This window comes from Juglans regia, chromosome 9 (genome assembly GCF_001411555.2).
Source record: "Juglans regia cultivar Chandler chromosome 9, Walnut 2.0, whole genome shotgun sequence".
NCBI classification, from domain to species: Eukaryota; Viridiplantae; Streptophyta; class Magnoliopsida; order Fagales; family Juglandaceae; genus Juglans; species Juglans regia.
The window spans coordinates 15752117-15766861 of NC_049909.1; the positions used below are offsets into that span (position 1 = coordinate 15752117).

Genomic DNA, 14745 nt, shown 5'->3' on the forward strand with positions numbered 1-14745 from the left:
ACATGGTACATCAAGTATGCTACAGCATCTTGGTACTTGTAAGCAACATCCTCATAGAATTAGACTTACGGATCAACAGACTATGAGTCCTGAGGGGGCTCTTGAGGGAATTGGAGATAGTGATGTCAATAACTCGGCAAATGCACATAAGTTTGATTCAGAAATTGTACGAATGGCAATTGCTGAAATGATAATTTGTGATGAGCTTCCATTTAGGATAGTAGAAGCCCAGAGATTTAGGAAAGTATGCAGATCACTTGAACCAAGGTTCCAAGTGCCATCTCGAACTACTGCGGCGAGAGACTGTATTAAACTATTTAAAATGGAGAAGGAGAAGTTAAGGAAAATATTTAAGATGGTTGGGCGGGTTAGTTTAACCACTGACACATGGACGTCGATTCAAAACTTAAATTATATGTGTCTTACTGCACATTTTATCGACTGTGAATGAAAACTACACAAAAGAATTCTAAATTTTTGCATGATCCCTAATCACAAAGGAGAAACTATTGGAAAGTATGTAGATTCATGTCTACAAGATTGGGGTATTGACAAGATCTTTACTATTACAGTTGACAATGCTTCCTCAAACGATGTTGTCATTGAGTATTTGAGGAAGTTCGTAGGAGGTCATTTGTTCGAAGGGAAGTATATTCACATTAGGTGTTGTGCCCATATTATGAACCTCATTGTGAATGATGGGCTCAAAGATTATGATGATTCAATTACAAGGGTACGTAATGTGGTTAGATATGTTAGATCATCTCCCGCAAGAATGGATAAATTCAAAAAGTGTATAGAGAATGAGAAAATTGGTTGTACAAAATTGGTATGCCTTGATGTTTCCACAAGATGGAATTCGACTTATCTAATGCTAGAAGTTGCAGAAGCATTTAAAAAACCATTTCTGCGATTGGAGAAGGATGATGATTCTTTTTTTCGTTATTGTCGTAATGTGAACTTGTGCCCTCCAAACTCTAGTGATTGGGAGAGAGTTAGAGTATTGATAAAGTTTTTGAAGATTTTTTATGATGCTACTGTGAGACTTTCTGGCTCTTTGTATGTCACATCTAATGCATATTTCCAAGAGCTTTGTGGCATCCAATCACATTTGTCAAAAATGTGTCAAAGTAATGATGCAGTGTTGAAATGTATGGCGGCGAATATGAAGATTAAGTATGATAAATATTGAGGATCAATCGAGAAGACTAACTTGATGATATTTATTGCTGTTGTTCTTGATCCAAGATGCAAATTTAATATTTTGCATTTTTTGTTCAAAAAAATATATGGTGGTAATTTAGTCGAAGAAATGATGACAAAAATGAAATAATTGATGATTGATATTTATGGAGAATATAGTGTTGTGTATGGGAGTTCAAGTGGAGTTTCCTATTCTAAGCCTCCTTCCTTAATTGATCCTAGTATGATTGATTCTGATTCTCAACAGAGTTTTTTGGTTGAGTATGAGTAAGAAATAATTGAATCTAATTTGATGAACAAATCAGAGATCGATCAGTACTTGGAACATGGTTGTGAGACACGAGCTCCAAATTTTGATATTTTAGATTGGTGAAAGATCAATGAAGTAAAATATCATATTTTGGCAAGAGTTGCACGGGATGTGATGGTCATTCTCGTTTCTACTGTTTCTTCTTAATCAACCTTCAGTACAGAGGGTCGGGTGCTTGACCCATTTCGTAGTTCACTATCTCCAAGATCAGTCGAGGCACTCGTTTGTACACAAAATTGGTTGAGGGATCCAATACCCATTGATCTTCGTGCCTCCTTGGATAATATTGAAAGCTTTGAGACGGAATTGGGTAATAAACTTATTTCTTATTTACATATTTATTAAACTTTTTCATTATGTTTATTTTGATATCATTTAATAATTATCATGTGTTTTTTTAGAGTTTGATCCAAAATCAAGTTTTACTTACGTTGATGAGGAGTAACTCAAGGCTTATGGTTTGCATGATGGTATGTTTTTCATTTTCACTCTTTTGTTAGAGAAACTAAACCATTTTGTGTTGACTTGGATTATTTGATGTGCTATTATTGATTTGGTGTTAGACTTTTTCATAATGACAGATATAGAGGAAGAGATGGGAAGCTGCTATTATTTGATTGTTGGATGCTCTTCAATCTTTTATCCGTTAGTGTTCATATTTTTGTAATTTAGATAGTTTTTGTAATAGATGGCTTATGTACATTTTTTTTAGTAGTTCTAATTTAGATAGTTTTTGTAATAGATGGCTTTGTAATAGATGGCTCCTTCTTTTTATTAGTTCTAGTTCTTTTGGTTTATTTTTTGGAAGACTTAATATTCTTCTTCTTTTTGGTTTTTTTTTTTTTTTTCATTGGTTTATGTCAATATTTTTTTGATGTCTTTTGAGATCTTAGTGAACCAGTTTTGCATGCTATATTCATTCCATTAAGCTATAACTTAACACAGGTCACTAACATTGATACTTAAAAAAAAAAAAAATACCGAAGACCCGACCCGACCCGGTACTGTGCGGGTCAGACCGGGTTGACGCACAAACATTACCGTGTCGGGTCGGGTCGGGCCGGGCCCAGACCTGGTTGGAGTGCATCGGGTTGCAACCCTACTCTATAATGCTGCAGCACAAGGCAACATCATTGCTTTCAAAAATCATAAATTCAAACGGCCACTAGAAGCCTTATTAACACCAAACAAAAACACAATCCTCCATATTTTCATCACAACCCTCGAAAATAGGATAGAATTAACAGAGAAAAACTTCGTGGGAGACATACTCAACATGTGTCCTTCACTTTTATGTCAAGTCAATGTCAAAGATGAAACTCCATTACATGTCGCAGCAAGGTATGGGCATGCTAATATCATCAGAGTTCTAATCCAACATGCGAGATATGGACATAATCAAGATCTTGGAAGCGGGGCTGAAGCAGTCAGGGAGATGCTTAGGATGGTGAACAAAGAGAAGGACACAGCCTTACATGAGGCTGTACGTTATAAACACCTTGAAGTGGTAAAACTTTTAATTAAGGAAGATCCAAATTTTTCATATTTTGTTAATGATGCCGGGGAGACTCCACTCTACATTGCCGTCAAGAGAAACTATGAAAATTTGGTGTTGGAAATTTTGAAAACCTGCAATTCAAACGCTTATGATGGCCCCCTAGGTCGAACGGCTTTGCATGCTGTAGTATTTTGGAATAACAAAGGTAGTTCCATTGTTTACTTTTTTGCAAACACTTTTCCGTCTTTATATAAGACGGCGTCCTCTTGTAGGATGGGGTTAAGGACCAAAATATTGGTCCCAAATAAACCCCACCCCCTCTCCATGTATTTAACACTGTTTTCTATTGCTTTGGGGTAATTGTTGGAGAACCTCACCCCCTCCTCATGTATCACCTTTTTTGTTTAATGAAATTAACTTACTTAAAAAAAAAAAAAAAAAAGGGATAACAATGGTGCATTTATTGTCAAGTTTTGTTGTCTATCATCTTATATATTATATTTTTTTTATAAAACTAATTGAGTTCTTCTACTCATTATTTTTACATTATATTAATAAAAAAATTAAAAGAAAAACATATATAATAGAGTCATGCTAGGCTACCACCTAGCAATGATCACTGGGCGTGCCGTCTAACACAAATTTGTATTTTTCTTTTTTTTCTTATTTTATTTTTTATATATTTTTAATATATTTAAATATTTTTAAAAATTAAAAAAAACATATCAATATACTAAAAGTCATTTCTTTAATCATTAAATAAAAAAAATTAAATACATGAACAGTCAAAATGAGAGAGCAAACTCAGACGGCTTATTAAGATTTTCCTTTATAATATAAGAATAATGAGCGGGATTTTTCTTTGGGTAATGTTAATGCTAGGCTGGCGCCTAGTAATGACTGCCAGGCATACCACCTAGGCAAAAGCTAACTTTTTAAATTTTTTGATTTTTGATTTTCATATTTTTTTTAATATCTTTAAATATTTTTTAAAAATAAAATAATATTAATATATTAATAATTACTTTTTTAATTAATAATTAAATAAATTAAATAAAAAAGAAAAGTAGCATTATTCTCTTACTTTTACTTTTACTTTTACTTTTACTTTTACTTTTACATGATTATATAATTTATATCAGTAAAGCAAATGCCTACTCAGTAAAAAGCAAAGACAGATTTTGACGCACCAACATCTTCATCATGTGAAGGCACCAAGTAAAGCATAAAAGCAGTCGCTTCTGTATAAGGACACTGCTCGGGGCCGACACAAGTAGAGCAGAAAGATTCTCGCCGACACTCCAAGTAAAGCATGCAAAGTTGCAAACAGTCTCAACCGTTTATTTTTAATAGAGAATATTAAAATTATTGAAATAGGTAAAGATTTTATATAATATTACTCGTATCAATGTGTCAAGTATGTTAGATAAAGAAATAAATATATATAATTTTTTATTATTGTCGTATTATAATCTTTTTTTTAATTCTTATTTGGCTCATAAATCTTTATTTTGTGTGTATATAACTTTCTATAAGGGGATAAATTATAAATTTATTAGTAAATAGAAAAAAATATTTAAAATAAATAAAAAACATTAAAAGTAATAATTAAATAATATAAAAAAAATAGAAATCAATATATGGTAGATTGTAAATTTCGTTAAATAAAATTAAAATAAATTGATTTTTGAAGATGTATTTTAGGAAATAAGATACAAAATGTAAAGAGAAACGAGTTTTACAAATTCTAAATAAACAAGTCTCGGCTAAATCTTTGTAAAAAAATAAATTTTTTTTTTTTAAATATATAATAAAAAAATATTCTTTTTCAATAAGATCTACTTGTTTATAAATGACTTGCTCAAAATTTATATATTTAAAATTTGTATATAATATTACCCAAATCTAAATTATCTAAGAAAATTCTCATCCCGTTTCTAAAATATTTTCTAAATTTTAACTAGAAATGACACTTTATAAGTAAGCGGATGAGAACGCTCTGATGCTTACCACACCAATAATACATCTTTTCCACAAAAGGGTATTAGTTGTCAAATAATTCAAAGGGCAGCTGAAGTCATTTGAAGACCTCACCTCAACTATAAGAACGAGCCTTCTCCACCATTCGATGACACGAAGAAAATAAGAAAGGGTGCTTCTACGGAGACCCCAATAGGTCTTCTTGGTTTTTTTTTTTTTTTTTATTAAATAATTAAGAAATGAATTTCTTAATTATTTAATAAAAAGAAAAGAAAAAACCAATTCAGTGCATTTCTTAATGCTTACCTACACGGTGCCTACAAGCTGCTTGCCATTAATCCTCGGAGAAAGCATACAGATCGTTGTTCTGGAGATCATGAAACTAGTAATCCAAGTTAGAGATCAGAAAACTGTTGACACATCTTTCCTTTTTTTTTTTTTTCTTTTTTCTCTGTTTTTCCCCTTCTCCCCGTGCCTCTCCCCTCCTCCCTGTTTCTCTCTCCCTTTCCCAACTCCTCACTGATGTTGCTGCCGCAGCCTCTCCGCAACGTCGCCTCCAAACCTTCCTCGCCCCTCACCAACGTTGCTGCCGCACCCCTCACCTTCCTTGCCACTCACCGACGTCACCCTTCACCCTCGCCTCCGTTATCATCGTCGCTGCTGCCGCCCCTCACCAACAGGTACGAGATCTCTCTCTCTTCTCTCGGTCGGGCCGAGGGGGTGGGGAGGGGTTGGGAAAGGGAGAGGGAAAGGGAAAGGAGGAGAAGGGCAGAGGCAACGGGAGAGGGATAAAAAAAAAAAAAAAGAAGACGTGGTGCACTAATAATGTGCCACGTCAATGTGGATTCTTTTATGGGATTATTTTTTATCTATAGTATTTTTCAAAGAGTTATATACATTATGGGCTAACATCCATAACTGCAAGCCCATTAGTTCGCTTAGAACTAGATATCCCCATTTATGATTGGCCTTTATATAGATCATAGTTAAGTGATATTGAATCTGTATACAGCTATTATACAGAATCAGAGTCAGAAAGTATGACTTCAATTCTATCATCTTCTTCCAATTCAGATAATGAATTTGAAGATTTTTATTTCTGCAAAAGATTTTTATTTTTGCTAAGCAGATTCAAGAATTACTAGAACTTAAAGTTATTAAGGCCAGTAAATCAATGCACTCTTCTCCAGCATTTCTTGTAGAAAATGAAGCTGAAAGAAGACGTGGTAAAAAGTGAATGGTAATCAACTATAAGAAGCTGAATGAAGTTACAGCTTTTGATGTTATTACATTCCAAAGAAAGAACAACTCATAGAGTTGATCAGAGGGAAACAATGGTAGTTCTCCACATTAGATTGCAAATCAGGATTTTGGCAAATAAAGCTAAAACCTGAATGCACCACATTGACGGCATTCAGCTGCCCTCGAGGACAGTACGAATGGAAGATAATTCCATTTGGACTAAAACAAGCACCAGGTATATATTTTCCAGAGACATATGGATTATATCCTGAAACCATTTAAAGATTTTTGTATTGTTTATATAGACGATACTAATCTTTAGTGATGAAGAAAATGAACACGTAAAGGATCTAAAGTCTGTTTTAAGTGTTTGCATCCATAACAGAATTGTATTTACCAGAAAGAAAGCTGTGATAATGGTCCGGAAAATAAATTACTTAGGCTTAACTTTAGAAAAAGGAAAGCATAAGCTACAGCAACATGTCCTAGATCATATTCAAAATTTTCCTGACAAGATCAAAGACAAGAAGCAGCTTCAAAGGTTTTTAGGCTGTTTAACCTCTACAGCTTAAGCTCAAAAAAGTCGTATGGAATTGGACTTGACTAGGATTCCAATTACATGAAGCTAAGGTCAAAGATTTACCAGCTAATTTATATCATCCTAACCCAGAAGAAAGACTGGTATTAGAAACGGATGCTTCAAATGAACATAAAGATTCTAATTATCAAGAAGAACTGTGTAGATATGCATCAGGTTCTTTTTCAGATCAGAATTAAATTACCATAGCAATGAAAAAGAATATCCTGTGTGAACAAAGGAATAGATAAATTTAAAATTTATCTAGCTATCACCTCAACGCTTTTTAGTTCGTACAGATTCAAAGAATTTTCTGTATTCCTTGCGGACTAACATTAATTGCAGATGATTATAAACAAAGTAGATTACTCCGTTGGCAGCAATGGTTAACAACTATCAATGTGATGTTGAACACATCAACGGAGAAAGGAATTGTCTAGCAGAAGCTCTAACCAGCTGAGAATTAAAAGACACAGGTATAACGTGATGTTTCCTTGTGCAGGATAAAAGATGGACCTCAAATCCATCAAAGCTGATTTTATGAAGCAACAAAAAGCTTTCATGGAGCTACTTAGGGTGTAAATGGGTCCAGTCCGATCTGGTGGGCCAAAATTCTTCTCCGAACCAGACTAGACTGAACATCCATAGGGACGGTCTAATTATTTTATTATTTTTTTCATCTTTTTTTTTTCAAATAAATTAATAAAAAAACATTTAAATTACTAAATTATAATCAAGCGAATTATTAATGTAGATTATGTAACTAACTTATTAAAAAAATATTTTAATATAATTATATTTATGATGTTAATAGTTACTACTTACTAACTTAGATTTTATTCTTTAGTATGTATAATTATTAATTGTTGGGGTGGAAACTAGTTTTGGAGTTGAAAAATCGAGAAATAGTACGTCCGCTCGACTGTCGCTCGAGCGTTAAAATCGTGAATTCGCTCGAGGTGCGCTTGACAGTGGGTTCGAGCAAAGCTCAACCCGTGAGTTCGCTCGAGTCTCGTGCGACAGTGAGCTCAAGCGAGAGACAAATCTCAGTGTTCGCTCGAGCCATGCTCAAAGCCCCGCTCGAGCCATTGTTAATGAATATCAAATAATTTCATTTTATATAGATTATTCATTCTTGCTTGCAACTTAAGTATTTAAAAAAAAAATTACCTAATTATTTTAGTTAAGTGTAAATAGTAGAGTATGTATGAATATATGATGTATTAACTATTTACATATAATGACATAAATTATCACATGATTTATGATTTATTATTAATTGATAGCATATATTATTTTATATTTTATATGGTTAATGATAATAAATTAAATGAAAATTACATCATTAACTTATATAATTACTATATAAAAATAATATATTAAATTTTTAAAAATATTTTTAAAATATATATATAGGGGTTCGGTCCAATTCGGTTCGGTCTGGTCTGGTCCAAAATTTGTAAACCCCAGGACAAGATCAAATGTCATCAGTCCACATATTTTGGGGCCAAGACTGATCGGTCCATAATTCGGTCTGGTCCGATCCAAACCAAAAAATTCGGTCTGGTCGATTTTGTTTGTCTGGATTGAATTACTCATGGCCCTAGAGCTACTCCAACATCAGGCAGACGCTTTGGTAAAATAAGGTCTCACAAATATAGAGGACATGTGCACCTCAAAAATTGAGAACAGTGGTAGTTATCTTGTAGGAAACAATGTCTCTGAACAATTGGGTCAAACCTAGAAATCTAACAAGGAATCAAGTCCCTCGATGGAAATGAGTTCATCTCAAAAAAATAAATTGTACAAACCACAAAAATATTACGTGGTTGAATAATTCTTTATGTAGTCCCCTCTTAAGGGACTCCTCGCACATGCCTGACGTGGAAATGTAGAGGATGAAATGTTGAAAAGCCTCATGCATAGAAACGGTGCGTATTGAATAAACTGAAATCATGCCCTTCTGAGCCTCGTTGGTTATATAGATGAGATAAGATAAAAATTGAATAAAATATTATTATAATATTATTTTTGTGTCACACTTCAATACATCTACAGGCGTGGGCGGAAGTCACTATAGACTTTGCGGGCTTATTTTAGAATTAAAGAGTAGATAACAATTACTAGAGTTCTTAACAAAAAATAAACTTGGGGCCTAAACTTGTTATTAGATATATTTATAACTAACTTGTCTCAAGATTTTCTCATTGGTGTGGCAAGCCTGTTGTTTAACTTTTTCTAAGGTGTTTGAAGACCCATGTCTTCTTATTGATCTTACTTAGTGTTGGAGAAAAACATTGATTATGAAGTTGTTTTTAGACAGATTCTGTAATTTCTGAATCTGTTGTTGTTGGCAGTTGGGCATGGCTATAGTTTAGTTTCAATAGTGACAACGTAATTTGTCTTTTGTTTGTGTAGGAGTATTGCTTCCTATGTCTTGGTCCACTAGAATGAAAATTGCAATTGGAGCTGTAAAAGGACATCCCTTTCTCCATGAAGCTGAGAAACCTGTCATCTATCATGATTTTAAGACGTCTAATATTCTAGTAGACTTGGTTAGTATACGAACTGAATAATTGTTAAAGAAAGGAAATCAAGTAATTATTTGGTTTCCCTTTGTTTCATATCATAGAAAAATACACAAGAGGTTGTTGCGAACTGGTTGACAACAGAGGCTGGAATGCGTTGCACTTTGCAGTGGAGGGTGATGCTTGTACAGTGAGTATTATCCTTAAACATTCATCTCTCAGCAATCTTTTGAAAGAGAAGAATGTCGAAGGGAACACTCCACTCCATCACCAATATTCTCGCTATTCCGAGGACGTGAATGGGGCTCTCATGGATCACCCCAAAGTAGATAAGATGGGCTTCAACAAAAATAACCGCAATGCTTATCAAGTTGCTTTAACTTGTGCAAAGTTATCACCAAAAAGGTAATGTCAAGTCGCTTTAAATTTTGCAGAGATTTGATTGGTTTCTTCTTTTTTAGAAGCAATTTATTTTATAAAGGAAAAATGCTAACAATATTATTCTCATATCTTGAATACGGCTTTGTTAATCATAAACTATGTGAAAAATACTAATGCTCACATTTATTCAGTCCACTTATACTTTTATAGAAGATTATGGATATTGCGACTAAACTCCAGTCTCGTTCGAGAAGAGTATTCCTCAAGGAGGACGAAAACAATGTCACCTTGGATGACATTATGAAGGACGAGGTGAAGTGGTGGCAGGCAAGGAGGAAAGAATGTTTGGAGAAAGCAGCCGAAACACACTTGTTAGTGGCTGCCCTCATCACAACAGTGACCTTTGCCGCAGCTATAACCATGCCTGGTGGTTTTGTTGGTACTAGAGGTGACCCACATTATGAAGGCTCTGCAGTTTTGAGGAGAAATGCTACTTTTAAAGCGTTCATTATCATAGATGCCATATCCTTGGTGCTATCTAGTTTTGATGTTGCTACCCATATACTTATGCCACTTTTGTTGATCAAACATTCTGAATCTGATGAAACTCGCTACGATTTTCTCAGCCTAGCCTTCAAGTTTATTTTGATGGCCATGGGAGCAATATTCCTGGCATTTATCTCAGGTGTATATGTTGTGTTAGTGCATTCTTTAGATCTTCTGGTCACCACTTGTGTTATTGGCTCATGCTTTTTCCTCATTCTCTATATTATATGTATATGAATAATATAGGTTTCTCCAGGATATATTCAAGTTTATATTACTTTTTATGTTATTGAATCTATGTATAGAGCACATTATTCAAAATTTGATTTATAAGATTTAAGTTTTAAAATTGATCTTTTAAACTAAATTATGTCATGTTAACTTTTTAGATGGTATGTTCTACACAACCACTAGCTATAAGCTAGCTAGAGATTGGAGAAGGTGTATTTACGAGGTTAGTGGTTCAAAAAGGTGTATTTATGTTCTACACAACGACATAACATAGCTTACATTTTTAGATGGTGTATTTATGTTCTATATCATTGCATGAAAAGATCAAAACACATCTTCTTTATGTTTCAACAAGTAAAGTCAAGTCATTCGAGTGCAATCATCTACAAATGTCACAAACCAACGAATGCCAGAGGAAGTAGTATTTGGAGAAGGTCCCTACAAAAGGAATATCACTTCTATTCAAGCTTATTAGATAAGGAACACGATGACTTTTAGCTAAAATGCAAGTATCACATTTAAAGTCTAAATCTTGTAAATTTGAAAATAGATTTGGAAACAAGTGCTTCATATGACTAAATGACTGATGTCCCAAACGATGATGCCATAGCTAAATGTGTCTCTCCATGACACTAGTCGTGTGTTGCATATTATTAGCTCTACCAAGACTAAAATCATCCATGTAATACAATCCCCCCTCTTAGTACCACGCCCAATGATCTCCTTGGTGAGAATATCCTGAAGAAGACAAAAAGTAGAATACATGAGTGCAACACAATTTAGTTCCTTAGTAACTTGACAAACAGACATCAATTTATTTGAGAGAGATGGAACTAGCACAATATTAGATAAAAAGAGTGAAGGTGATAAAGCCATAGTTCCAGCCCTTGTAACTGGATATGTGACCCCATTAGCATTACCAATACTGGTTCGCCTTGGTTGAGTGATCTGGATAAAGTCATTTGAATTGTATGTCATGTGGTCAGTTTCCCTTGAGTCAATCCCCTGAGTCATTTGAACTATCATCATTCTGGTTAGAACTAAGTAATGCTTGACCACAGTTACCTTAATCATTGGGAGTAGCCAAATCATTTGAAAATCCTACTTGTGGAGTGCAAGATAATTGAGGTTCAGCAGTTACCAAGGCAGCTTCACAATGTTTTTGTGCCTTGAGTTTTTCCACCATTCTGGTTACCCATGTAACTTAAAACAAGTTTTATGGGTATGTTTCACGTTCCCACAATAAGTACATCCGCCTCCTTCTAATTGTACCTTAGCCTCAAAGGTTGTATTCGACTTTTCATTACTCGTCGAGGGAGGCCCGCTTTTGAACATCTAGAGTGAAGGTGATTGTTGCTGCCCCATCTTGATTCCTCTAGAAGCCATAACAACACTAGTTGTAGTTTATGTGCCTGTTATCATCACCGCTTGCCTAATATCCTCCCTTCGAACGTGAGCATATGCCTATTCTACCGTAGGGAATGGTCACAACTGCAGCACATCACTCCGAATCTTATCCAGTCGATCATCTAATCCATCAAGAAAAATATAAACTTTATCTTCTTGTAGTATTAAATTGTATTTCTGTATATCAACAGCACACTCCATTGGGTTAGGATGGCGGAAATCAATTTCTCTCCACAAGCCTTACGATCATTGTAATATTTTTTTCAATAGACCCTCCGGCTTGTTTCATTCTTGTCACTTGTCTTTTTAGATCATACACTTGGGAGGTGTCAGTCACATCGAAATAAGTTGTAGCAATAGAATCCCATTCCATTTTTGCAGTTGGAATGCGAATGAAATTGCTGATCAGGGGCGGGTCAATAGAGTTGATCAGCCACCCATGATCAAGCAAATACATATAGCAAGACTGATGTAGGGAAAAAGTGTTGACAAGTTTTCTCTCTCCAGCGAAAAAGCTATCCAAAGAGGTCAAAAAACTCTTATCTTCTCTGTCTAGAGGGTGGCTCGAGCTTCGGGCTCCACCCACCCTCATCCCGTTTCTATAGTCTAGATAATATTCTACTGTGTTTTTTTGGGTTTTTTTTTTTTAAATTTGCTGACCATAGCGTAGAGAAGTGTCGATCTACTGCTTTTCGCTCATCCAAGACCGCCACGTACCGCACCACAAGACTCACTAGCTGCTGATCCCTTGGATGGCAGGAAAAAAAAATTTGAAAAGAGTGGCGCATGGTCCTCATGCCCGGAAACAGAGCGTGGATCTCACGCGCCTCCACACCACTACGAGTCTGCTGCCAACATAGTCTCCTAGTGTGGTGCGTGGTCCTCATGCACCACCACAGTTCTTGGCGGTCTCCTGCTAGTGATTCGACACTTCTCCAACTTGCTATCTTCCTATGCTATTGCTCATCCTAACCAAGGATTGTAGGAAAAAGTTAATGAAAGTCTTCTTCAATCAGTCTAGACCTGACCTGTGGCACAAATCCTTGTATTATAATCTGGTTATCGAACTGTATCAAAACCATTTCAGAAGACTTCCCCTTGTGGGAAATGGGTGGGGGTCAAGTCCTTGGCCCCAAATCCTTTTTTTTTCTTTTTCCTGTGTTGTACCAATTGGTTTCAAATAAATGTCGAGGCCTCCCACCTTGTTATCTCTTATATCATGTAACTGTTTTATATATCTAGAATATGCTTGATTAGAAAAAAATAATAATAAAAATACATGTAGCAAGACAATGAGACAGTTTTAGGGAACTATTATAAGCCAAATCGCCTACATTAAGACTTTTCCAAATTTTTATCTAATCTCATCTTATCTCATCCCATTTTATTCCCAAACATAATACAAATACAAAATTTTGAAACTAATTAGTACAATTTTTTCAAATTTTCAAATAAAAAATTAATTCTAACTTTTTCAAATCACAAACAAAAATTTTATTATAAAACTATTTTCTTACCAATATTTTTTGTTAAATTTTTTTCTCTCATTTTTTAAAATTTTAAAAATACTTCACTTAAACTATCTTATTATTATTATAAAATTTTCATATGATTTCACCCTTCAGGCCATTCTTTACACTTTCTAAGACTATTCTAGTCTAGGTTGTACACTTTCCAAGGCTAGTATACTTTCTAACGATTGACCCTTGAAAGAAGAATTTTATATTCAAATTGATCCTACAATATCTCCCACTGATTTTGTATTGAAAACTTACTCCAATTATTTACAACTCACACCAAAATCAGAATCTGTTCCCACAGAACAGATTAGAAATGAGAGCACCATTGATATTAATAAAGTAATGAAAGGTGAAAAGAAAGGACTTGCAAAATTACTACCCCATCAGAATTCTCATTGGAGTAATGCAGCAAGAAACTAGACTCTACCATGGAAACCAAAGATGGAGATGTCGTTTGGTTCACCAAAAATAAGTAGATTAAAGGATCTAAATTTGTTTCACTTGCAGGAACAAATCCTTTAATGGCAGCAGCCTTGTTTAACTGCGGTCTTATTGATTGCATTTATCCAAGCAAAAACCTAGTCGAATTGACATATTTTGCAAAAGGTCTCATTGATGCAGTGAAGACATATAGGAAGAAGATCAGGGCCCAAGAGTTGCCAGTTTTCTTTATTGAGGCATCTCAGCAAAAAGAATCTGCACCTCATAGCACTGCACGCAGACCTACAACAGAAGCAGCTACTGATGCAAAAGTTCCAGAAGATATTCCCATAACAGAAAATATTCTCTAGACAGGTGTCATTGTATTACTTGTACAGCTGTATTGTCTGTTACACGACACTCTCTATAAATAGCACAGTAGCATGTACACAGAAAGATATGAAATGAAGAAGATGATTTGTGAGCAACAACGTTGTCTGTGTTGAGTAATGCCTTTTCTCAAACACCTTGCATGCAAGTCTTTTCTCTTAATTCTCAACATGGTATCTAGATCCTAGGACTCGCGTCTCTCCTTTTCCATGGCCTCTCCCAAAAAGGATTCTCCCTCTCACCCTCCCCCCTCTCTTCTTACTTCTGCCTCTCATTTCGTGACCATTAAACTCACTATCCAGAATTTCCTTCTATGGAAGGCACAAATTGTGCCCTTCCTCAAAGGCCACCAACTCTTCGGCTATGTTGATGGCACTATCCCCTCCCCTACTGCCTTCATTGATGGTAATCCGAATCCTGCATATACACAATGGGTTCTTCAAGACCAACTCATAATCTCAGCTCTCAACTCATCCCTCTCTGATTCGGTTCTTGCCCAAGTTCTCGATTGT

The 14745-nt window shown here is 34.9% G+C and overlaps 1 protein-coding gene across 1 annotated transcript; it reads left to right on the top strand.

Annotated features, from left to right (window-relative positions):
• The first annotated feature begins 8918 nt into the window (after window positions 1-8918).
• Window positions 8919-14214, top strand: LOC109020433. The gene is made up of 4 exons (XM_035693856.1): window positions 8919-9743; window positions 9911-10494; window positions 10655-10657; window positions 13931-14214. Exons 2-4 carry the CDS (start codon window positions 9936-9938, stop codon window positions 14212-14214), a joined length of 846 nt encoding a protein of 281 aa, XP_035549749.1. The 5' UTR covers window positions 8919-9743; window positions 9911-9935.
• Window positions 14215-14745: the final 531 nt, after the last annotated feature.